A 25,873-nucleotide genomic window follows, 5' to 3' on the forward strand; every position below is an offset into this window, starting at 1 on the left:
CCCATCAAATGATTTAGGATTCTTAGCAGACAAGGGCATTCCAGGGGGGTACTGAATTTCCCGGGTACGAGAGCTTTGCCAGAGGCCAGATGCATCTGAACTTGGCTTTTCTCTTGCTTTTACTAGAGTGGAAGGTCAGGAAGCAGGTGTGTGAAGGAGGATGCGTAACGTAACGTGCTTTGTGGCCTGTAGTGAGTGCCGGGGTTCACGTGACTTCTTGCTCTTGGTAACTCAAAAGCTGGCTTGAAGGTCAACCTTCATAGAGGCACGATGTGGTGAACCCGTGAAGGAAAAAGGGGATTTGATTGAGGAAAACCAATCAGATCTTCCAGGTATTGGGCAGATTTAGAACAATGATATGAGGTCAAAACTAAAGGTTGTTGCAATCCTGGAAGATTAAGGAGCAAACTGGCTTTTGTGCTTTTCTTCCAGTCCGTTTGTTCCTGGAGTTTTATAACTTTGTAAAGGTCTGAAAAATTCTCTGGGAAGACAGTTACCCATGATCGCTTTAGACCTGTAGCCTCTGCTTGTGCACTGGTGGGTTGTTTAACATATAACAGCATTTAAGTGTTCGTTTGAGAGTGGGTGTAAAGAAGGCTGTCTCGAGGTTGTGCACCTAGGTCCATGCTAAGGCTGTTGCCTTAAATATTCCTAGAACTCTTCTTTAGGAATTGGTTTCAGATACTATGGCATACCTTTTTGAAAGTGTTCAGAGATGGCCAATGCTGGATCTTAAAAATGGATTTAGTAATAGTCCAAATAATAGATGAATTCATCTATCCCTCCACCCCTTAGATAAAGTGAAAAGAAGTGAAAAAAGGAGAAAAAAGGAATAAGAGAATATCTTACAAGTGAATTTAAGTATTAGAAACAGCCAAAAATTATTTGGAACAATTCAGGCTGAGAATTACAGATTTTAAAAAGAAATTGATGAAACGGATTTTCTTGATTGGTTTATAAAGTGATACTGAAGGTATTTCCAGAATAAGGCTTTTAGAAATTTCTGAGCGATAATGACATTAATGCAACTATATCTATCAGTTCTCAAGGTGATTTTGTTAAAGCAGATTAACTTGGGCTTGTAGGTTCTGATCAGTTTGTAAAGATTCAAAAACAAAACCCACATTTACTGTCATAGTTACTCATATGTTCTCAGATGAACATATGAGTCTTCTGCTCTCCTTCCCTCCCTCCTTCCTACGCACACACTCACCCATGTACACACTGATTTGCTGCCCTCAGTGGCAGGAAGAGAGAATGTTGTGGGGCTTCAGAACCTGACAGAACAAGCTCTCCCCTGCTGGGTAAACAGACCAATACATTGATTATTTTGCCAATATTTGGTCTGTTGACATGTCAGGTGGATCTCCAAGGGAGCAGACAGTGCGTGCGTGGGTGCTCCCTGTTCCACAGAGTTCTGTTTAAGAAACCCAGGGATGGTCCCTTCTCTCTCTCACATGTTTCCAGCACACTTTAATCACCTGCGTTTGTTGTTTCACTCACTAGGGGAAGCTACATGACCCTCAACTCATGGGGATCATCCCGAGGATCGCACATGACATCTTTGACCATATTTATTCCATGGATGAAAACCTGGAGTTTCACATCAAGGTAAGTGCTATTGATTGAGTCCCAAGAGAAAGGGCCCAAAAACATGTTTCTTAGCTTTCTTCTTTTTACCTACACGTAAAAGTTGATTTTGTCTTTTTTCAGTGAAGTTCTTGTGGTAAGCAGAGCTGTATTTATTATTTAATGACTCAGGCCAATACTTAGCTATCTGGATGGTTTGCTTGAAATATTGAGATAAAGTAAAAGCCCTCTTTGGAATGGAATCATCTTGATAGTTGCCTGAATTCTACCCTTTACCCTATGGATTTCTGTGGATATGAGTGGATTGTGTCCATGATTGGGTTAGGACAGCATTTCCCAAAGTGTGTTCCATGGAACAGAGTCCCTCATATTATTAATAGGTGGGCTACCAGGGAAAACGGCTTATATGGCCAATAAGCTGGGAAAATGTTTTGTTGAACAATGTTAAATTTATCACAGGCTTAAATATGCTATTGTGTAATGCACTTCTACAAAGGGGGCATGTAGTATATTAGATTTTCCAGCTTATTTGACTGTGGACATGTTTTTCCCCCTTGGAGTATGACAGACTAGTGTTTTGAGGCACACAGCCTGAGAAATGTTGGAGAAGGGAATTCTTGTTTTTTTTTTAAACCAGAACCTATGTTCTGGCTTAAATTTGAATTGAAAGAGAGAATTCTGCTCTCTTAACTATAGCTGTTAATTCGTAACTTTCGGTATTAGGAGTATATCCATTGCAACTCCTTTGTTTGCAAGTGTCTGAAAGCCATTTGTTTAAACAATAGAGGAAGTTGTTTTAAGATACAGAATCTGATAGCAGGCATGGGACGGGGGGGGGGGGGGGGGGGGGGGTTGTGGACAAGCAAGAAATCCAGGCCCTGCTTTTCCTTTTTTTTCTTTTTAACTTAAAAAAAAATTGAGATATAATTCACATACCGTAAAATTCACCGTTTTAAAATATACAGTTTGATAGTTTTTAGTATATTTCCAAAATTGTACAACCATGATCACTATCTAATTCCAGAGCATTTTCATTACTCCCAAAAGAAACTCTGTCCCCATTACAGTCCCTGCATTTCTGCTTTCTTGCTTTATTTCTTTCTCTTGTTCCAGACCATCTTTCTCTTTTTTTATGAGGGAGAGGGCAACATGGCAGCTTCTGCTCCACATTCCCTTATTCTCAATTCCTAATTCCCGAGGGAAGGGGCTCATTGGCCCGACCTTCAGTAGGTGATCTCCCAGCTCTGAGTAGCTGTGTCCAGGATGCACATGGCTCGCTGGGTCCCCATCACGGTGACTGGGGTTGGGGTTGGTGGGGTGAAGAGGAGAAAGGGGCAGTTCTAAGAAGACTTGCAGCTGAGCAGATCAGCCAAGAGGCCAATTATCCTTGAAGGCTGGGACGTTAGTGCACTAGGCCCATCATTTTAGAGATGGAGATGCTGAAGTTCAAAGATGTAGAGCTAGATGTCGAAGTTACATCTCAAGTTATTGGCAGAGTTGAGATTAGACTCTTGATCTGACCAACCCCACATGCAGTACCATTTCCATTACATTAAACTTCCACTCTTACTTATTTCTGCTCTGTACCTTTCCTAAATTATATAAAAACAAGGCAAAACTGTTTGCCCAATTATAAATTACATCTGGCAAATCTTTTCCCTTACAGCTAGCTCCCTTTGTTGGCTAAAGCCAGCTCCTCTACCTTGCCAGGGTCCTTTATGTCTAGGGATAAAGAAGCTTGTTGCTTTGATGGGATCAAGATTTAGGAGCTTAGTGCAACTTTAAGGCTGTTTGCATTTAAATACCTTAAACTACTGTAGGGTTCTTATGGGATAATCCTAGAGTAAAGTGTTAAACCAATTACTGCCCTCAAAATAGGGTCTCGAATTAGAATCTTATTAAAATACAAGCAGCCCCAGCATGGCGAGGGAGAAGAAGAGGAACAACACTCAAGTCTCTAGGGCTGAATTTTACAGTCCAGTTTCCTGTTCTGCATTTGTAGTTAGGCTCACTTATTTCATAAATAATAATCGTTAAGTGGGCAAGTTAGCTATTGACTACTCCATATTTTGAACTGAGTAGTGACAGGCTTAAACAAGAAAAAGAGGCCTGATTAAGGCAGTATTGAAAAATCAGTTCCTTAAAGTGAGTCCCACAGAGTTTTTAAACATTATTTCTGAACATACTATTTCTTAATGCCAAGCAATGCCTATTTATTTTTCTTTCACCTGGTCTCACAAAGTATTTGAAGTGACAAAAATAACAAAATCAAACCCACTGAAAAAGGAGCCAGTATCTGCTGTGGTAAAAAGAAATTAATAAATCAGAATTCTCTTTCTACTTATCTTAAATATGAACAGGATTTTAATGCCATATTTGCTAATATGTAATTCATGACTGCTTTTTAGATGTAATTAATTTTCTTTGTAATCTGTGGAAATAAGGACGCATATTTACGATGTCAAAGATAACCGAAAAGTCTTAATGAATATCAGACAATTTTGAAATACATAGAATGGGTTGGAACCAGGGTTGAGTTGGCTGCAGGGAGGGCTGGGTTAGAGATGTCTAGGATGAGAGATGTCTAGGATTCCAGCCACAGGGAGAGGTTTCAGGAGCAGTGGGTCTTTCGAAGGTCAGTTAGATGTGTCTACAACAGACAAGGTGCGGTGACAGGGGAGTTTGACAGACATTCAAGTAGGCCCAGGTTAGTGGGGAGACAGGCAACCTGGAGAGGATGCCCATCTATAGATTCCAGGGTTCAAAGCCAGGATCCCAGATCTCAGAGAAACTAGGAAGTCAGGAGGTTCCAGGCTGAGACATAGACAAAAGATAATGCGTCAGGGCTGAGTTGGGTTAGGACTAGTGCCAGGTTAGGGAGTCTTCACTTCCGCCGACTAGAGGCAGGACTGGTCCAGAGCTGGGATGTTGGGGCGAGGCTTTACGTGTGGAGTCACATCCCAGCTTTACAACTATTTTTTCAACTTTTTTGTCCATTCTTTTGTTTAGATTTCAGAAAAACCCATGAAAATGAGAGAGAGAAAAATTGATGGGAGGCAGAAGGCAGGTGTAGACAGAGTACAAAATCCTGGAGGGAACTTTTGACATCGTGAAGTCCAGTGGCTTCATTTGACAGGTGGGAAAATGGAGGCCTAGGGTCTTGGTTACATGTGAATTAAGTCCCCAAGATCACATATCTAGTTAAGGTTGTTCTCAGAGGTCAGCTGGCATAAGAATTGTGTAAGGAGTTTAGAAGCAGGTTCCTAGGTCCCGTTCTTGGACATTCTGATTCAGGAGGACCACAGTAGGGTTCATGGCTCTGCAATTTGAACAAACACTGTGGATGCTACTGCTGCAGGTGGTGCTGCGGCTAAGGTTTGAGAATAATTAATTGGAGGGCTTCCTTTCTTCTCAGTCTAATCTGTCTTTTATTAAATCACATTTTGTTCAAATCCTTCTTGGGCTCCCCAAAGCTGTCTACCACCAGCAGCTCTCTCCCTGTTACCCTTGAGCTCTTATCCCCCTCCCCACTTCCTTCATGTGAATGTTTGGACCTGGTCCTATGAGGCTGTCAATATCAGGCAGAAAGTGAGGCCTACTGATTTTTGACAATTACTTGCAAAGAACATTTTCTATTCCAGCTCTTGTCATACCTAGAAGTTTGTTGGTGCTCATCTAAGGTAGATGCTAGAGTCCTCCTATAAGTGGCGGTCTAGCACAGGATGTAAATAACACCTGAATCGAGACCATGGGGAGCTGTGACGTGTGGGGATGGAGAGGGGCCCACACTGAGCAGGGACTCTAGAGCAAGCTGATGAAGAAGGAAAATACTGGGGAGTTGGCTGGAGCTCTGCACTTTCTGTCTCTGAATCTTCACTTTGTACCCCGTCTTCTTCCTCCTCTTAGCCATACATGACAAAAGCTTTTATAAGTTCTAATAATGACATTTTTGAAATACAGTGTGGCATTTCTATTTCAGACTCAATTTGTTTCTAACCAGGTTTCCTATTTTGAGATCTACTTGGACAAAATCAGGGACTTACTCGATGGTAAGTAACCTGAATGCCTTTATTTGTTCTGTACTAATGTCCAGGGAGGTTGAAATGATTTACAGCACTTCTGCTTAAGGAATTAATGAAAATTTATAGAGGTGTTCTTTTGTCTTCATGGTATCTGTTTATTCTCAGCCAAGGCTTAAACTTGCATGTTGCAGGGAAATTAGTTTTGCCTGTTTTCTGTAACAATTTCTATTTTTCCTCCAATACAGGGTCTTTAACTTTTCTTTTCTTCTTTGCATGTTGTCATTATTATCTCTTTAGTATCCAAGACAAACTTGGCTGTTCATGAAGATAAAAACAGAGTCCCATACGTAAAGGTATGAGGAAAACATGACCAATGATGCAACTGATTTCTCTCCAGTCACTGTCATCATAAGTATTACATAAGATGCCCAGAATATTACCTATAAAGTACATGTAGATATTTAATCATGTTCCTTATATTCAATATTTAGCTGGTTAAAAAATAGACGTTTAATTTCTTCAATCGGATCTCTCTGTGTAAATGTATCACAGATGTCTAATCACATGAGGTAAGAATTGGAGAAATGAACAAATATTTATTATCCACATTTAAAGAAGCTTTGTTATTGATTACAATTGTTTATACTTTGCATTTAGGGGAAGTATATTCTAGACATAGCATTATGTCTAGAAACTCAAAGTGTCTGATTTAAGTTGGTGGCTAGAATGGAAGGCAAAGCAAAATTTCATCCATTTTTCTGTCATTGGTTTTCTTCCTTATTTTCTGTCTCCACTGCTGTTGATCGTGAATATGTACTTAAAAATCTAGGAAAATCCAGCATTTCTTTTCTGGTTTACCGAGGGTTTGCTCAGACTTCTTTTCAGTGTAGAATTCAAGCCATAGGCAAGGAGGAAAAGTTACTGGATCAACATTGCAGCCTTTCTTTTGATTGGCACCTGTAGAAGAGAAATGAGAAAATGTTTAGCTGTTTCGAAACATTGTTGCTTTTCAATTTTTTAAAGCCCAACCTGAACTGACTCTGTTCCAGGGGTGCACCGAGCGGTTTGTGTCAAGCCCGGAGGAAGTCATGGATGTGATAGATGAAGGCAAAGCAAACCGACATGTGGCTGTAACAAGTAAGCGTGGTGTGGTGTTTCCTCCCCTCTAACTTAGGATGCAAATGTCTGCCTGCCCACCAGGAGGGGTGGGTAATGAGCTCCAAATGAAATAATGCGTGGGAAGGTGATTGGAAAGCAGTGGTTTGGACACAGACAAGAGTGTGTGCAGTATGAGTGTGCCTAGGCAGGTCGTAGGAAACAGCCTACTGCTCTCCAGGGAACTCTTGGAAGTATTGGGTGAGACTCACTGGACCCTGGTAACAGCCTAAGCCTGAACACCAGGAATACAACCAACCAACCAACTAAAGGGGAAAAAGTAAGCTTCTAAGTTTATTTATTTTAACCATGTTATTGTTCATGTTTAAAAAAAAAGATCCAAACCAACAAATTCTATGTGCCAGTCGTACACATGGAAAGAATCCATGTTAGATTTCTGCCCTCTGTAAAAAAAGAAAAGAAAAGCAAGGAGGAACTCAGCAAGTAGAGCTGGGAGAGTTATGGAAAACTTTCCGATGCTGTGTTAATAACAAACATCTTCAGGTCAGCTTTTTTCTCTTGCATTTCCTTCCTCAGCATGTGCACCCATCTCAGGGAAGCAGGTCATATGGTATTAGAGCAGCGGAGGTTCTGTGAAACGATGGGGGCTGCTGTCTTATTCAGACGGATATGGACAAATGAGAGTGAGTTCATATGAAAAGCAGCTGAAAGAACTAGGGATTTCTAGCTTGGAAGAGAGAAGAAAATCTGGGGAGGACATGTGGACAATGCAATTTTTCTCAACATGTTCAAGGTGCTGACATTAAGAAAGAAAGTCAGCTTGCTTTGTTTGATCTGAATGGGTAGACCACCCAGGATTGTTGATGCCTCAGGGAGGCAGATTTTGACCTCATACAAGAACTCTGTAATACTGATAGCTGCCCCAGGTGAAGCCTGCTACCTGGAGAGGTAGTGAGTTCCCTGTATGGTGTAGAAGAGTCAAGCCTTGGTGGGTTGACTAGTCTAGCCTCTTTAAGTCTCTTCCACCCAAGGTTCTATGATTCTGTGATCCAGAACTGTAATTCTCAACCCTTTCTTTACCGCAACAAATGTATAGGATGATATTCATATATGTGGCAAATTTCATAGGTGAGCCTAGACTTGTATATAGTGTAGGTTCAACTTCACTTCTTTCTTTTCTGCTTACACATTTCTTGAAAGAATCTAAGACTGAATTTCTTAGAGTAGTAGCATCTCTCGTTTATAAAGCAATTCATTACTCACTTTCTTGGGTTGGTCATGAATTATTCATACCATATCTGATCATCCATCTTGGCCTCTTGGTTCAGAACGGTTGGTTCAGAACATTAGTATTTTTCTTATCATTCTGGTAAGGTGGTTTTTAAAATTATTGTGGTAAAATATGCATAACCTAAAATTTACAATTTAAACCATTTTTAAGTGTACAATTCAGTGGCATTAAGTTCATTCATGATGTTGTGCAACCATCACCACTATCTGTTTCCAGAATTTTTTAATCATCCCAAAGTGAAACTCCATGCCCATTGAACAATAACTCCCCATACTCCCTCCTCCCAGCCCCTGACAACTACCATCCTACTTTCTGTCTCAATGAATTTGACAACTCTGGGTATCTCATATAAGTGGAATCATATAAGTACTTTTGTGACTTGCTTATGTCACTTAGCATAACGTCTTCAAGGTTCATTCATGTTGTAACATGTGTCAGAATTTCCTTCCTTTTTAAGGCTGAATAATAATTCCATTGTATATATATATATATACCACACTTTGTTTATCCATTCATCCATAGATAGACACATAGGTACTTGTGTTGCTTCCACCTTCTGGCTATTGTGAATAAATGCTGCTATGAACATGGGTGGGTGTATAAATATCTGTTCAAGTTCCCACTTTCAGTTCTTTTGGGTATATACCCAGAAGTGGAATTGTTGGATCATATGGTAATTCTACTTTTAATTTTTTGAGGAACTACCATGATTTCCATAGCAGCTGCATCATTTTGTATTCCAACAAATTGAATACAACAGTGCACAAGAGTTTCAATTTCCTCACATCCCTGCCAACACTTCTCATTTTCTGTTTTTTTCCCCTTCTTAATAGATATCATAATGGGTGTTAAGTGGTATCTCATTGTGGTTTTGATTTGCGCTTCCCTAATGATTAGTGATGTTGAGCATCTTTTCATATGCTTATTGGCCATTTGTACATCTTCTTTGGAGAAATGTCTTCAAGTCCTTTGCCCATTTTTTAATTGGGTTGTTTGTTTTGTTGTTGTTGATTTGTAGGAGTTCTTTATATATTCTGGATCTCAATCCCTTATCAGATATATGCTTTGCATATATTTTCTCTTGTTCTATAGGTTGCCTTTTTGCTCTGTTAATAGTGTCCTTTCATGCGCAAAAGTTTTTAATTTTGATGAAGTCCAATTTATCTATTTTTCTTTTGTTGCTTATGTTTTTGGTGTCATATCTAAGATATCATTGCCAAATCCAGTGTCATGAAGCTTTTCCCCATTGTTTTCTTCTAAGGTTTTATAGTTTTAGCTTTTACATTTAGGTCTTTGATCCTTTTTGTGTTAATTTTTGTATATGGCTAAAGGTAAGAGTCCACCTTTTTTTTTTTTACTTGTGGATATCCATTTGGTGAAGAAACTGTCCTTTCCCTGTTGAATGGTCTTGACATTCTTGTTGAAAATTATTTGAACACATTATGTGAGGGTTTATTTCTGGGCTCTCTATTCTATTCCGTTGGTCTGTATATCTGCCTTTATGCCAATACCACACTGTTTTGATTACCATAGCTTTGTAGTAAGTTTTGAAATTAGTAAGTGTGAGACCTCCAACTTTGTTCTTTTGTTCAAGATTGTTTTGGCTATTCAGGATCACTTGAGATTCCACAGGAATTTTAGGATGGACTTTTCTATTCTTGCAAAAAATATCATTAGGTTTTTGATAGAGATTGCATTGAGTTTGTAGATTGCTATTGGTAGTATTTCCATTTTAACAATATTAAATTTTCCAATCCATGAACAAGGAATATCTTTCCATTTATATGTGTCTTCTTTAATTTCTTTTAGCAACATTTTGTAGTTTACAGTGCACACGTCTTTTGCTTCCTTGGTTAAGTTTATTCCTATGTATCTTATTCTTTTTGTTGCTATTTTAAATGAAATAGTTTTCTTAATTTCCTTTTCGATTGTTCATTGTTACTATATAGAAGTGCAACTGATATATACGTATTTCTTTTGTATCCAGCAACTTTGCTAAGTTTGTTTATTAGTTCTAACATAATGGAATCTTTAGAGTTTGCTCCATATAATCTGGTAAAATAGTTTTAAGAAATGATTGCTAGTGGGGGTTGAATAAGACAGTCACTGGGGTCTCTGCCTGCCTGGGGAACAAAGACCAGGGTCCAAAAAGATTTCATTTCCAGTACTTGGTCCTAATGAAGCATATTTAATCTTTGAGACCTTCTATGCACCTAGAATGGGTTATAGAAGAAGTGTGTGTTTTAATCCTTCCTTAAAAAAGTCATAATCCTTCCTTAAGAAAGCTGATGATATTACTGATAAGGCAAGGCTTACCCACATAAAGAAGATAAAATATATCAGGTATTAATCACAATAATAGAGGCTGAGGGACTTAAAGTGAGGCAGGGGAGGAAGCTGTGAGCTCTTTAAGAAGAGAGTTGGGCTGAAGTAGGATATTGGAGGATGGGGCTTCAGGCAGAGCTAAGAATCTGCTATCTTAAATCATTGACTAAAATTTGTAGATTAATTTCTTTGCCACTTGAAGACATTTTAAATCTTTCATTTCTAGAATGAGCATTGTTTTTAAGAAGAAACAGTGGTCTCAGATAATTTTTTAAATTGGCTGAACTTAAAAAAAAATGGAGCTTAAAAAGTTAGGCATGATTTGTTGTGCTTTTCAGATGAGAGGCTTGCTACTTAAATTTATGTGTTCTTTGTACAGCAGTAAACTATTTTCCTTTTCAGACATGAATGAACACAGCTCTAGAAGTCACAGTATCTTTCTGATTAATATTAAACAAGAGAATGTAGAGACCGAAAAAAAACTCAGTGGGAAGCTTTATCTAGTTGATTTGGCTGGAAGCGAAAAGGTAATTGGTTCTTTATTTGTATTATCTATAATTTCCCCCTGTTATTTGCTTCAATGTGCAATGGTATAATTTTTATGCCTTTCTATTCCCTGGTTTTAAAGAGCTTTTAAAGTTTCTGATGTTGTGCCAAGATGTTATTAAATTTAACCTTTGCTTGCCTGCTCTTTCTTTTCTGGTCCTGAAGTCCCCTATTCGTATCACGGGAGGTGCTTTGAATGCCAACTCTGATTTATGCCTAATAGGCTCAGATGATGACATTAGGCAAGTGTTGGTGTGAACTTAGCCTGGCAAAGGCAGTTGCACAAATGCAGGAGGGCATGAACTTCTGAGGAAGGGAAAGATACCCATGTTGTACCAGACTCAAATAGGCCAGCAGAGGGCTTTGCCGTTGGAATGTGGCAGTCCTGCCCTTGCAGGTTTGTTTTGCTGGTAGAAGATCTGGAAGCTGGGGCTCTCTCTGCATTGCTTGCTTCTCTCTGCAATAGGAATGGACTGACGGGGTCTCACATGGGTGGCCTCACATCCTTCAGGCTATGAGGACTGTAGCCAGGGTTTTTGCCACAATCCCTGATCTGTCTCTGGTTTTGTCAGGGCTCTCTTTTAGCATGTCTACTCTGTGCCATGCCCTCCCAGGCACCGGCTGACATCATACTCCAGACCAAATAGACTTCCCAGAACCTCCCACCTGCCCCCTTCCAGCCTCACTTCCATAGCACCACTACAGGCTCCTGCTGCCACAGCCTGGCTGAGGGCACTGCCCCCTGGGGCGACATCACAGAGCAAGTCCACGTGCACAATACCATGGGGCCTCCATCATCACTGACATTGTGCTGACTGTCCCCATCAGGCCTAGAAGCTCGGTCAGTCTCCTGAACTGTGTAATTGATCTTCACTTACTCCCCACCACCATACGCCAAGTTATGGCCACTGACATCCATGTAAGTAACGGCTACTTGGATTGTCCTCCTCTCTGCGTTTGTAAAGCGATGAGCAGAAAATCATCTGGATATTCCTGGTTGGGAATCTAAAATTTTACTTGTACGGGCTTGTAACTTTGATTAAACAGACACCCACCGGAATGGGAACATGAGCAGCATCGCTTAGTTCTAGGCTGACCATTAACAGCTGGGATCTGCTTTGTGGCCACACCAGCTGTGTGGGTCCAGACAGAGCCTGGTGGCCACTTCGCTCTTCCCGAGCTGCCCTCTTTCCTTTTAGTGCACAGCGAAGAGTATTTAGGGCCTAAATGTAGCTGAAAAATGCTTAATGCTGGCAGTTCAGAGGGGAGGCCTGTCCTCTGAACAGTGTTGGTGGTTATTGCTTCTAATATTTATGAGGCATTTTAAAGTTGTGGTCCCACACATCATTTCTTTTGCTCACGTCTGTTTTCTTTTGCCCTAGATGTGTCCATATGAATGTGTCAGTGTGATCTAGTAGAAGAGAACTCTGGGCTTTAGTCCCCGACTCCCCTAAATGGTGTTCTTCCCTTGGGCTGGCAATTTGACATCTCTGGAGCTCAAATTTTCCTTGTCTATAAAAGGAAGGTGACTGTACCTGTCTTGCATATTTCATGGAGTTAAGATGCTCAAATATGAAAGCACCTTAAACAACACCATGTGACTAGACTTATCATTTGTGACCCATCAGCTATATTATTTCTCTCTCTATAAGCAGGGGTACCCACACACACGATTCCCAGCGAGATGAGAATCTATCCTATTTGAAAAAAACCTCCCCCCTGGACACGCGTTCTTCTCTAACATTAGAAGTCTCTCCTTTATACATAATTGAAATCCGTCTATGTGCAGTTTAAAATCATTTCCCCGCTTTTCTTTCTTTAGAGAGCAGCTGCTCCCCCTGCGTTGTTTGTCTAGTCAGCAGAGCTATGAATCATGTTGAGTTCCTATTTTTTCCAGCATCTGTAAACTGTCTCTACCCAGAGCTGTAAATACGAAATTACCAGTAATAACACAGCAGAGGAAGAACTGTGCACGGTCCCTCTGGCTGTAGAGGAAAAAGACAAATTCACAACGTAATATACATTTTCTTGACTTTTTCTGCCTCTCCCAGTATTTTTCCTTTTGGATAATTGTTCCTGTTTTCCTCGCTGTGGGATTAAGTAGGAAAGGAACAGAGTCTGGACAACCCCTCCACCATGGAGGCTGTGGTTCAGGCTCGCAAGGCCCCTGCCTCTCCGTGGTGACAGCACTTCTGGAGCCTGCTTTCCCGATGGATGCCCCCTGGGGAAGCATCTGCAGCTCCAGTACTTGAGGCATTGTTTCAGCCATTCCCCTAAAAGCTAATTGAGGGGAAAATGACAGCGAGAGAGAACAAATCCCCAGCCTCAGGCACGAGGGAGGGTTTTATCAATGTGATTCTTACTTACTTTTACGTTTCCTTGCATTCCAGGCGGGTTCCCATCACCAGCGCCCCCTCCTTTGCTCTCCTGTGAGTTGGAATTTTCTGCCCTGCTCTTGCTGTCCTGTGCAGCTCACTGCTTTCTCTTCTCTCTGGTAGGTCAGCAAAACTGGTGCCGAGGGAGCTGTTCTTGACGAAGCTAAAAATATCAATAAGTCTTTGTCTGCTCTGGGAAATGTGATCTCTGCCTTGGCAGAAGGGACAGTAAGTGAGCCTGTTCCTGTCTATTAAATGATGTTATGAGAAGTCGCCTTTTGGGTCCCTGTATTCTCTTTGTCACACACCCTAGAGATTCGTTTGTTTTTGTTTGGAATGGAACAGAGGGAATCCTGGCTGTGGACATCCTGCTTGCTGGGAGATCTAGTGCGTTAAAATGTGTGAATGGTAATGCTGATTTTCTATGACCCGGGTCCCAGAAGAGGCATTCTGAACTTTGGCAAGATGCAGAGACTGGGCAACAAATTCTTATTTCACACGTGTTTCTAAGCCCAGTGTTCTCATCACTGACTTCCTTCCCTCTGTTTTTTCTTTGAATGGGCTCCAAGAGCCAATACTTTTTCTTTTCCTAAATAGAAAACACACGTGCCGTACCGGGACAGCAAGATGACTCGGATTCTTCAGGACTCTCTGGGTGGGAACTGTAGAACCACCATCGTTATTTGCTGTTCTCCCTCTGTCTTCAATGAAGCTGAGACCAAGTCAACGCTGATGTTTGGACAAAGGTAGGTGTGGTCTCTTGTTGCTCATGCTCTGAGCTGAGTCTTAGGTGTTAGGAGTAAGTGGTAAGGGGCTAGTGCCAGAGAGGAATTAGAGTGAGGGGGCAAGCAGCCTGTTACTAAATTGCATCTAGCAGGTGACCTGTAAACTTGAGGCATCGTTATTGAGGCCAAAGGAATAATTATGTTTTAAATTAATGGACAAGAATATGCCAATCAGAGGTCTGGGTTAAAAGAAACACTCAAACTTATAGATGAGACTGTTGGTAATTCAGTGGAGCGTTACTGTTGTTCTTCATGCAATTAAGTCTAATGCTCAGTTTCACAGGATTTCAAGTGTATACAACTCAAGACTGGTAACTACCTTTAACTCCAATATTTGGGATCCATTGCAGAGTTGCTGATAGAACAACCAGAAACTTGCTGAATGTAGAGTAGTGGCATAAATATAGATAGGGTGGGGAAGAAATCCTGCCTGGGGATAGGAGGTGCAGAATGTATTTTGAGGAAAGGGGAAGATGGCAGCCATCTTCTCGCCTTTAAAAATGTCCCAAATGAGATGTCCTGGATGTCTGAAAAGTGTTAATAGGTGGGAGACACTCAGTAATCTAAAAACAACATTCACGTATGTGGGTTAGTTCATACCTGCCTTTCCTGTCTTGCCCACCTCTCCCTGTTGCCCAAGGCCTCACCTCCTTCAGTCATGGTCCCTCAGTTTCAGGTGTTTAGCTTCATCCTCTCAGCATGGCTGCCCCAGGTGCTAGTTCCTAGAGTGCTTGGGGTGCAGTGGATTTGGGTGATCTGAGCATCTCAAGTGCTCAGTCGGCTGAGCCCAGACCTGAAGTTGGGAGATGCAGATTCTAGTGCCATCATTCCCTTCAATACTGAACAATTCTATGATCTTTAGACAAGTTACCAGTTCTCCGTGGGCTTCAGCTGCCTCATTTGTAATGGATGCACAGAGAACTACCTTGGCCTTCCTCCTGGGAGTGTGTTGTGTGGCTATGTCTGAGAAATAGTTTAAGATGACTAGAGAAAGGACAGTTGGGGGTGGGCATTCTGTACGGGAAATTGTTATGGCTTATTTAAACTGCATTAAACCCCAGTCATTTCCTGAGCCCTCAACAGAACATAGAATTACACAGTCACAGCACCTGTGGGATGTCTAAATAAATAATAATTACAGTGAAATGTTGTGGAGCTAATATATCTTTTAAACTGGATTTGGGTCCTTTACTTCCTCTCAAATTACTTCCTTGATTAGCCAAATGCTTGGGTCAGTGAATTGCAGTGGGATAACCCCTGCTTTTCTCAAGGGTCACGGGATACCTATAAACCAGGAACTGCTTATGGGAAACGTAGGATACTGTGGTGATCATCCTGCCTGCCCCGTCTCTCCTGGTTTCTTAAACTTAAGCTTTAACAATTTCCTCTGAAGACATGTTTGAGCAAATGCATATGTAAAGCACCAAATGCATTTAGAAAGGAACCATCTCTTAAAAAAAAATTCTCACCAGCAAAGCAAAAATAATCTGAATCTTTGCAAGCCAGAGTCATCCTGGGCATGGGCTGTCTGTCTGAAAGTTCCTGATGTTAGTGGGCGTTGCTGCTGTCTATAGATAGAGTTTTAGGTGTGAGTCCAAATGATTGTTTTCTTTCTTCTGATCTCAGTGAGGCAATCATCAGCATCGTCATTATCACTAGTGCTTTTTTTAGGGCCTAGCATGTACCAGGTGTGTCAAAATCCTCACAGCAATTCTATCAGGTAGGCATTATCCCACCTTTGTACAGGGGATGAAATTGAGGCTTAGGCTCAAAGCCATTAGGTACCATACCTGAGACCACCCAGCCACTAAATGTCTGAACATGTAGGATGTCGTAGGATGGAGTCTGTTATTTGGCCCACAGCCTCTTACATGTGGGCTGCTTGATCAGGAACCTTGATGAGCACAGGCCTCTGGGGTCAGTAAGTTCAAGTTTTGAAGCTAAGTTCTGCTACTGACCCATTCTTTCTCTCGTTTACTTCTTTCTGAGCCTCAGTCTCCCCACCTGGAGAAAGAAATATAATAACGCCTACTTCTGAGATTGTTAGGAGGGTTAAATGAGTTGCTTCAGTTTTTGCTTAGCACAAGGGCTGGCATGTCATAGGCATTCAGTGATTGCAAATATCCCTTTTCCTCCATCTTCAACAGTCTTCAGCAATCTGATGTATTGAGGCTTGGAAAAATCACAGTAATGGATGGGACTGGACTGAATGTAATGTAATGTATGGGATAGGACTGTAATATAAGGAACAGGACTGAATGAAGTAGAATTAGAATTAAGTTTATGGAGTGAATGATTAAAGAAATACTGCTGATATTTTGAGACTCCAGGAAATCAAAAGTATGTCAATTATATTTTCAAGTGAAATAGGTTGGTCTACAACCTTTTATCAGAATCATCTGGATACTGGGCTCCATGAGGGCAGGGACTACGTTTATCATTGGCATCAGTTGTCCCAACAAGCACCCAACACAATTAGTACATAGTAGGTGGTTAATAAATAAATGCTTATCAAATGAATGAACAGACGAATCTAATATTTGTTGTGTAGACTTCCTTAGAACTTTCAGGCAGTTGCCTGACTGTGACACCATTATGTCCACAAGTTTGGTTAGGTTTAGATCTTGTTTGTTTTCTAGCCTATAATTAGAAATGTGTGAGGTTTTGTTCCCTTCCTTCCATCCCTGAGTTAGTTAATGGATTCTTCAAGGACATCTAACTTCTCTATGGGGCCAATACATGCTTTATTGTTAAATATATGCGTTGAACCCAGTTACACAGCAGACATGAGTCTGAACATTGGATTAGACATGGTATCTGATAGCTAATGAGATTAAGCACTTTGAACTCAGAAAGGGCTGCCGGGCACATCCCAAATTCAGTGTAATGAGTGTTCATTATATTCTTGTTGCAGGGGTGGCCAAACCTTAGGACAGCATGAGGTTCCTCAGTTACTCCTACACGGTTCTTTCAAGAACATGAAGGAAGTCCGTGTTTGTTGCTAGGCTATCCTGTACTGATGCCCTGAATAAAACAATAGTATGTCCTTTGAAGCAGTGGAAACGTGATGGAGTCTACAGATGTCTGAGAGCAGCCTGTGAAGTCAGCACTCTTCAGAATTTTCAATTAGGTCCTGGTATTTTAAAGGAAAAAATTCACTGTGTCTATTTCTTGGTTTCAGCAATGAATTCTGGCTCTTCTATTTGGTCAGGCCTGTCCCCTTTAGTCCCCTGAATGCCCAGCCTTGTGCTAGTAAAGAAGTTGAAGCCATTTTCTATGTTCTCAAAGAACTTTTAATCCAGCCAAGGAGGCAACACTTGAACTTCCAGGCAGCAGAGAGTCAAAAAGCTGGACTCTGTGGAAAGGCTGAACACTTCCTGCTTTAAGGGATAGGGGACTCAAATTAGAGCACTTTCATTGATTTTTTTTAATTCTGGCTTCTAGCATTTTGTTTCTTAGCCTTTAATTGCTCTTCCAAAGTACTTTTATAGCACTTTTCGAAAAGGATATTTGTAAATTTTAGAAGTTGGAACTCAAATCACCCAATTATCTTGGATGCCTATTTAATGCACCTTGATTTGGGGTGGTAATGAGGGAAAAGGGAGCCCCGAGGGGGGAGACCAATCAGTCTAGAGAAGGCCTGAGTCAGCACATCTTTGGCACCAAGAGTTTTGATTGATCCAGTATGAATAATTCATTTATTTGTATGTGAATGTGGAAGGAGAATTGATAATTTAGGGAAAGTAATATTCTTTCTTCTTTTCCTGATGTGCACTTTTTAATTTTTAAATTGTGCCATCTAGTGCTCAGTTTGGTGGCCGCTGGGTTAGGCAGAGCCCAAGGCCTGAGTGGCGTGCATGGAAAATTCATGTCCCCAGAGCATGATAACAAGTTACCTGCGGGGCTACAGTGAGCACGTTGCCTGCCTTGATGCTTGGCTACGCTTTTGACATAAAATGGAGAAAGCCTCAAATCACCCTCCTGTTGGAGGGCCTGTTGCTGAAACACCGGTAGAATTAATTTTTGCTCTTAGAGAGAGAGATACTGTGGGTGACAGAAGTTTAACCAGATGCCAAATCCTTATCCACGTCAGTCATTTCTTAATGTTTCTCGGGAGACTGGAGCTTTTCAAAAGACAAAATTTAAAGCTTTTAATTTCTCCTTCCCTACATCCCCCACTCACAGCAGGGAAATGGCCTCAACAGGAAATGGGAAAGTGCTTTGCAGCAGTCATGTTTCCAGAAGAAGATTAGGTGTTTTATATGGGAACTAGGACTCAGAGCAGATTAAAGGGTGTGATGGTTTTATGTGTCAATTTGTTTAGGCTGTAGTACTCAATTATTTAATCAAATGCTAATCTAGGTGTGGCTCTGAAGGTATTTTGTAGATGTGATTAACATCCACCATCAGTTGACTTTAAGTAAAACACATTACCCTCCATAACATGGGTGGGCCTCATCCAATCAGTTGAAAGTCTTAAGAGCAAAAACTGAGGTTTCCTGGAAAAGAAGAAATTCTGCCTCAAGACTTGAGCATCAACTCCTGCCTGAGTGTCCAGCCAGCTGGCCTGCCCTACAGCTTTCAGAATTGCCAGTCCCCACAGTCACATGAGCCAATTTCTTCAGATAAATAAATAAATAAATGTAAGGTATATCTTATATATATCAAATAGGATCTCTCTCTCTCTCTCTCTCTCTCTCTCTCTCTCGTCTATCTATCTATATCTATCCTACTGGTTCTCTTTCTGTGGAGAACCCTGACTGATAGAGAAGGATGTGCAACTACCCTCTCCCACCCCACAGCGGGAGGATCTCAATCTCTCTGTCCTTCTTACATACAAACCACTCACAGTGCAGAATCACACATTACAGACTTATTCTGTGCATTGAAGGTGTGGGGTTGTCTAGGGGTTGTCAAATGTCAGTACTATCCTGAACACCTGGAGAGGGAAGGAAAATGCTGAAAACAAGGGGTAGGAAGGTACTAAGAACAAACATCTTCCTGGTTCTTTCAGGGAGGCCAAGCTAATTTGAAGAAACTCCAATGATGTGTCATCTATATATCATTTAGAACTGACAGGCCAGACAGCATGGAGTATAGGCAATGATTGAGGAAATAGGTGGGGAAGGGATATGTCAGGACAAAGAATGATGTAAGTGGTTCTAGGACTTCCCCTCTTAACAGGGCTTGATTCAAGTGCCAAATTATGAGAATGCCTGTAGAGTGTCGTCACGCCTGGGGCTTAACCTAGGTGGTGGAAACAGACATGATCAGCAGTCTTAGAAGCCTGGACATAGGCTTCTGAACATGGAAATTGCAAATTCAGTGATAGAGGGACTGAGAGGTGCTGGGAGGAAATAACAGAACACTCGAGGGCAGGGAGGCAGAGTCTTCCTCCTTCTGTTCTTCAGTGGAGTGTGTCTAATAGAATCCTTTTCTGACTTAACTGTCTCTGTATGGGGATCTAGGTGGAAGATGTACTGTGGCCTCTGCTCTTGTCTGTTGTGCTTGGTCTGCCTTCTCCAAAGGAGGTTAATATTCTTAGCTTTGAGGTCTTTTAAAAACTGGGTCCTCGTCCTCTCCCTTGTGGGGAGAAGAGATATTATATCTGGGGCAAGGCTAGATTGTATATTATTTAAGCGATGCTTGACTCTCTGAAGTAAGCTGAAACAAAGAAAAACTGCAAGACAGATATCCTGATAATTGCACCCTCAAGATTTGGCTCATTTGTGCTAAGTGTGTCTTGCTGTTAGGGTGTAAACCTAAGATTAATTAAGACTCTTCCCCTAAGTAGCATTTGCTTAGGATTTTGGTCAGTGTGTGCTATGGTTATAACTTCAGGAAAAGCATTTATTTTTGTGTACAGCTTGGGGACTCTGGTTGAAAAACCTTAGGGTCTTTGGAAATGAAGACCCAAGACACTTTTGTGCTCATTTGTGAATGATCAGGTCACCCTGGGATTAACCAAATGTTATCACAGTGAGACTGACCCATAAAGATGATGAGTGAGCAGTAAGTTCATGGCTGTAGTAAGGCTCCTGTGGATTGTTGGCTTGTTTTTCTATATCAAGGAGTAATGTCCCTGAACTATAGGGCTGGGTGGTATTGCTCTTGCTATGTAGCTCCAGCTAGACAAACTTGTAAAACCTGCCTTAAGAGCATTTCTTAATTTCTTCTATCCTGTCGATTTGTTTCCTTGTAAACTACCCGAAATTCTTTTGGAAACAAGGCTGAGCAGTAAATGCACATGGATATGCATGTATGTGCTCACAAGACCCTGAACTGTGTCCCCGTGCAGTCCTGGTGCTCAGGATCCGTGTTGATTCCCTGTGTTTGAGCAGAGAGTCCAGATATAATGCTGTGCCGTGTGATTACAGCTATCAAGCATATGGAAAATGCCAAAATAAAAGAGCAAAGAGTATGAAAGCTGGAAGAGACTTGGTGCTCTAAAGTGGACCAGGCAGAAAAACCACAGAGCACTCCCTAGCCCACACTGATGGCAACTAGCTGGACATTCACACAGGAAGCAAGGGAATTGTGAGTGGCAGAAGCAGATAGAACCTAATCGTTAGGCTCCTTTTTTTTTTTTTTTTTTTAAATTTTTTGTTTATTGCAGTAACATTGGTTTATAACATTGTAAAAATTTCAGGTGTACATCATTGTACTTCTATTTCTGCATAGATTACATCATGTTCACCACCAAAATACTAATTACAACCCATCACCACACACATGTACCCAATTATCCCTTTCACCCTCCTCCCTCCCCCCTTCCCCTCTGGTAACCACCAATCCAATCTCTGTCCCTATGTGTTTGTTTATTGTTGTTATTATCTACTACTTAATGAAGGAAATCATACGGTATTTGACCTTCTCCCTCTGACTTATTTCACTTTGCATCATGCCCTCAATGTCCATCCATGTTGTCACAAATGGCTGGATTTAAATCGTTTCTTATGGCTGAGTAGTATTCCATTGTGTATATATACCACAGCTTTTTTATCCATTCGTCCCTTGATGGGCACTTAGGTTGCTTCAAGTCTTGGCTATCGTGAATAAGGCTGCAATGAACACAGGGGTGCATGTACCTTTGCAAATTGGTGTTTTCAAGTTCTTTGGATAAATACCCAACAGTGGAATAGCTGGATCAGATGGTAGTTCTATCGTTGATTTTTTGAGGGATCTCCATACTGTTTTCCATAGTGGCTGCACCAGTTTGCACTCCCACCAGCAGTGTATGAGAGTTCCCTTCTCTCCACAACCTCTCCAACACATGTTGTTTCCTGTCTTGTTAATTATAGCCATTCTGACGGGCGTGAGGTGATATCTCATTGTAGTTTTGATTTGCATTTCCCTGATAGTTAGTGATTTTGAACATCTTTTCATGTGTCTGTTGGCCATCTGTATATCTTCTTTGGAGAAATGTCTGTTCAGGTCTTTTGCCCATTTTTTAATTGGGTTGGTAGTTTTTGTGTTGTTGAGATGCATGAGTTCTTTATATATTTTGGAGATTAAGCCCTTATCAGATGTATGGTTTGCAAATATCTTCTCCCAATTGTTAGGTTGTCTTTTCGTTTTGTTGATGGTTTCCTTTGCTGTGCAGAAGCTTTTTAGTTTGATGTAGTCCCATTTGTTTATTTTTTCTATTGTTTCTCTTGCCCGGTCAGATGTGGTGTTTGAAAAGATGTTTCTAAGACTGATGTCGAAGAGCGTACTGCCTATGTTTTCTTCTAGAAGTTTCACAGTTTCAGGTCTTACATTCAAGTCTTTAATCCATTTGGAGTTAATTTTTGTGTATGGTGTAAGGTAAGGGTCTACTTTCATTTTTTTGCATATGGCTATCCAGTTTTCCCAACACCATTTGTTGAAGAGACTTTCTTTTCCCCATTGTATGTTCTTGGCTCCTTTGTCAAAGATTAGCTGTCCATAGATGTATGGGTTTATTTCTGGGCTTTCGATTCTATTCCATTGATCTGTGTGTCTGTTTTTGTGCCAGTACCATGCTGTTTTGGTTACTATAGCTTTGTAGTATATTTTGAAATCAGGGAGTGTGATACCTCCAGCTTTGTTCTTTTTTCTCAGGATTCCTTTAGCTATTCGGGGTCTTTTGTTGTTCCATATAAATTTTAGGATTCTTTGTTCTATTTCTGTGAAAAATGTTATTGGAACTTTGATAGGGATTGCATTGAATCTATAGATGGCTTTAGGAAGTATGGACATCTTAACTATGTTAATTCTTCCAATCCAAGAGCACGGAATATCTTTCCATTTCTTTGTGTCTTCTTCAATTTCTTTCAGAAATGTTTTATAGTTTTCAGTGTACAGATCTTTCACCTCTTTGGTTAAGTTTATTCCTAGGTATTTTATTCTTTTTGTTGCAATTGTAAATGGGATGGTATTCTTAATTTCTCTATCTGCTACTTCGTTGTTAGTGTACAGAAATGCAACTGATTTTTGTATGTTGATTTTGTATCCTGCAACTTTCCCATATTCGTTTATTACTTCTAAAAGTTTTCTGGTGGATTCTTTAGGGTTTTCTATATATAAAATCATGTCATCTGCAAATAGTGACAGTTTCACTTCTTCCTTTCCAATTTGGATCCCTTTTATTTCTTTCTCTTGCCTGATTGCTCTGGCTAGGACTTCCAATACTATGTTAAATAGGAGTGGTGACAGTGGGCATCCTTGTCTGGTTCCTGTTCTTAGAGGGATAGCTTTCAGTTTTTCACCATTGAGGATGATATTAGCTGTGGGTTTCTCATATATGGTCTTTATTATGTTGAGGTACTTTCCTTCTATACCCATTTTATTCAGAGTTTTTATCATAAATGGATGCTGGATCTTGTCAAATGCTTTCTCGGCATCTATTGAGATGATCATGTGATTTTTGTTCTTCATTTTATTAATGTGGTATATTACGTTGATTGATTTGCGAATGTTAAACCATCCCTGCATACCTGGAATAAATCCCACTTGATCATGGTGTATAATCTTTTTAACGTATTGTTGTATGCGATTTGCTAGTATTTTGTTGAGGATTTTCGCATCGATGTTCATCAGTGATATTGGCCTGTAATTTTCTTTTTTGTGTTGTCCTTGTCTGGTTTTGGTATCAGGGTAATGTCAGCTTCGTAGAATGAGTTAGGAGCTTCCCCCTCCTCAATTTTTGGAAGAGTTTGAGAAGGATAGGTATTAAGTCTTCTTTGAATGTTTGGTAGAATTCACCAGGGAAGCCGTCTGGTCCTGGACTTTTATTTTTGGGGAGGTTTTTGATTACTGTTTCGATCTCCTTACTGGTGATTGGTCTATTCAAATTCTCTACTTCTTCTTGATCCAGTTTTGGAAGGTTGTATGATTCTAAGAATTTATCCATTTCTTCCAGATTGTCGAATTGGTTGGCATATAGTTTTTCATAGTATTCTCTTATAATCTTTTGTATTTCTGAGGTGTCTGTTGTAACCACTCCTCTTTCATTTCTGATTTTACTTATTTGTGCCTTCTCTCTTTTTTCTTGGTGAGTCTAGCTAAAGGTTTGTCAATTTTGTTTATCTTTTCAAAGAACCAGCTCTTGGTTTTATTAATTTTTCTATTGTTTTTGGTCTCTATTTCATTTATTTCTGCTCTGATTTTTATTATTTTCCTTCTTCTACTGATTTTGGGCTTTGTTTGTTCTTCTTTTTCCAGTTCCTTTAGGTGCATTGTTAGATTGTTTATTTGAGATTTTTCTTGTTTGTTGAGATAGGCCTGTATTGCTATAAACTTCCCTCTTAGAACCGCTTTTGCTGTATCCCATAAATTCTGGCATGTCGTATTTTCATTTTCATTTGTCTCCAGGTATGTTTTAAATTCTTCTTTGATTTCTTCATTAACCCAGTCGTTGTTCAGTAGCATTTTGTTTAATCTCCATGTATTTGTGGCTTTTCTGATTTTCTTCCTATAGTTGATTTCTAGTTTCATACCTTTGTGGTCAGAAAAAGATGCTTGGTATTATTTCAATCTTCTTAAATTTATGGAGACTTGTTTTGTGGCCTAATATGTGATCAATCCTGGAGAACGTTCCATGTGCATTTGAAAAGAACGTGTATTTTTCGGTTTTTGGATGGAATGCTCTGTATATATCTACTAGGTCCATCTGTTCTAGTGTGTCGTTTAAGGCCAATGTTTCCTTATTGATCTTCTGTTTGGATGATCTATCCGTTGGTGTAAGTGGAGTGTTAAAGTCCCTACTATTATTGTGTTACTGTCTATTTCTGTTTTTATGTCTGTTAATAATTGCTTTATATATTTAGGTGCACCTACATTGGAGTGCGTAGATATTTACAAGTGTTATATCCTCTTGTTGGATTGTTCCCTTGATCATTATGTAATGCCCTTCTTTGTCTCATTTTACAGTTTTTGTTTTAAAGTCTATTTTGTCTGATATGAGTACTGCTACCCCAGCTTTCTTTTCATTGCCATTTGCGTGGAGTATCTTTTTCCATCCCTTCACTTTCAGTTTGTGAGTGTCTTTAGGTCTGAAGTGTGTCTCTTGTATGCAGCATATATATGGGTCTTGTTTTTATCCAGTCAGCCACCCTATGCCTTTTAATTGGAGCATTTAGTCCATTGACATTTAAAGTAGCTATTGATAAGTATGTACTTACTGCCATTTTTTAACTTTTTTTTTTTTTCCTCAGTGTTTTAGTAGTCCTTCTCTGTTCCTTACTTCTTCTATACAGAATTGATGGTCACTTGAGTTTGACCTCTGTCTGAAAGCTGTACTCTTTAACTACCCTCCTCCCTCCTTTTATGTTTTTGATATCATATCCAACCTCTTTTTTGTGCATTTGTATCCATTACGTTCTAATCGTGGAAATAGATAATTTTTCCTATTTGTGGTCTTCTCTTTTCCCCTTAAATCAGTCCCTTTTAACATTTCTTGTAACACTGGTTTCTTGGTGACAAACTCCTTTAATTTTTGCTTATCTGGGAAAATTTTGATCTCTCCTTCCATTTTGAACGATAACCTTGCTGGGTAGAGTATTCTTGGCTGTAAGTTTTTTCCTTTTAGCACTTTAAATATATCATGCCATTCTCTTCTAGCCTGTAAGGTTTCTGCTGAGAAGTCAGCTGATAGCCTTATGGGGTTTCCTTTGTATGTAACTTGACATTCTCTTGCGGCTTTTAGGATTCTCTCTTTATCTTTAATTCTGGACATTTTGATTATGATGTGTCTTGGTGTGGGCCTCTTTGGGTTTATCTTGTTTGGGGCTCTCTGTGCCTCCTGTACCTGGATGTCTGTTTCCTTCCTTAGGTTAGGGAAGTTTTCATCTATTATTTCTTGAAATAGATTCTCTGACCCCTTGTCTCGCTCTTCTCCTTCCGGGACACCTATAACACGGATATTAGTGCGCTTGATGTTGTCCCAGAGGTCCCTTAGACTGTCCTCACTCTTTTTAATTCTTTTCTCTTTTACCTGTTCACCTTGGGTAATTTCTTCTAGTCTTTCTTCCAGCTCACAGATCCGTTCTTCTGTATCCTCTACTCTGCTTTTGAGTCCCTCTAATGAGTTTTTCATTTCCAGTATTGTATTCTTCATTTCTGATTGGTTCTTTTTATATCTTCCATTTCTTTGTTGACATTCTCACTGAGTCCATCTATTCTTCTCCCCAGATCAGTGAGCATCCTTAACACTCTTAGTTTGAACTCTCTGTCAGGTAGGTTGCTCATTTCTGTTTCACTAAGTTCCTTTTCTGGGGTTTTGTCCTGTTCCCTTACTTGGAATGTATTCTTTTGCCTCTTCATTTTGCCTCTTTCCCTGTGCTTGTGTCTCACGTATTAGGT

At 40.3% G+C, this 25,873-nt stretch overlaps 1 protein-coding gene across 2 annotated transcripts in view; it reads left to right on the plus strand.

The window, feature by feature from the left end:
* Nucleotides 1-25,873, plus strand: part of KIF5C (kinesin family member 5C) — a 159,648-nt gene that overhangs the window by 62,828 nt on the left and 70,947 nt on the right. The window contains exons 4-10 of one of the 2 annotated variants that reach the window (XM_014782430.2): nt 1,507-1,611; nt 5,591-5,639; nt 5,910-5,965; nt 6,662-6,749; nt 10,747-10,871; nt 13,389-13,493; nt 13,863-14,011. In XM_014782430.2, coding sequence (XP_014637916.1) covers nt 1,507-1,611; nt 5,591-5,639; nt 5,910-5,965; nt 6,662-6,749; nt 10,747-10,871; nt 13,389-13,493; nt 13,863-14,011 — 677 coding nt within the window. The remainder of the gene's footprint in view (nt 1-1,506; nt 1,612-5,590; nt 5,640-5,909; nt 5,966-6,661; nt 6,750-10,746; nt 10,872-13,388; nt 13,494-13,862; nt 14,012-25,873) is intronic. The other variant, XM_087435159.1, reaches the window with a different exon arrangement.

The sequence above is a fragment of the Ceratotherium simum genome, chromosome 9 (assembly GCF_057802395.1).
Source record: "Ceratotherium simum simum isolate JZ-2026a chromosome 9, ASM5780239v1, whole genome shotgun sequence".
Classification (NCBI taxonomy): Eukaryota; Metazoa; Chordata; class Mammalia; order Perissodactyla; family Rhinocerotidae; genus Ceratotherium; species Ceratotherium simum.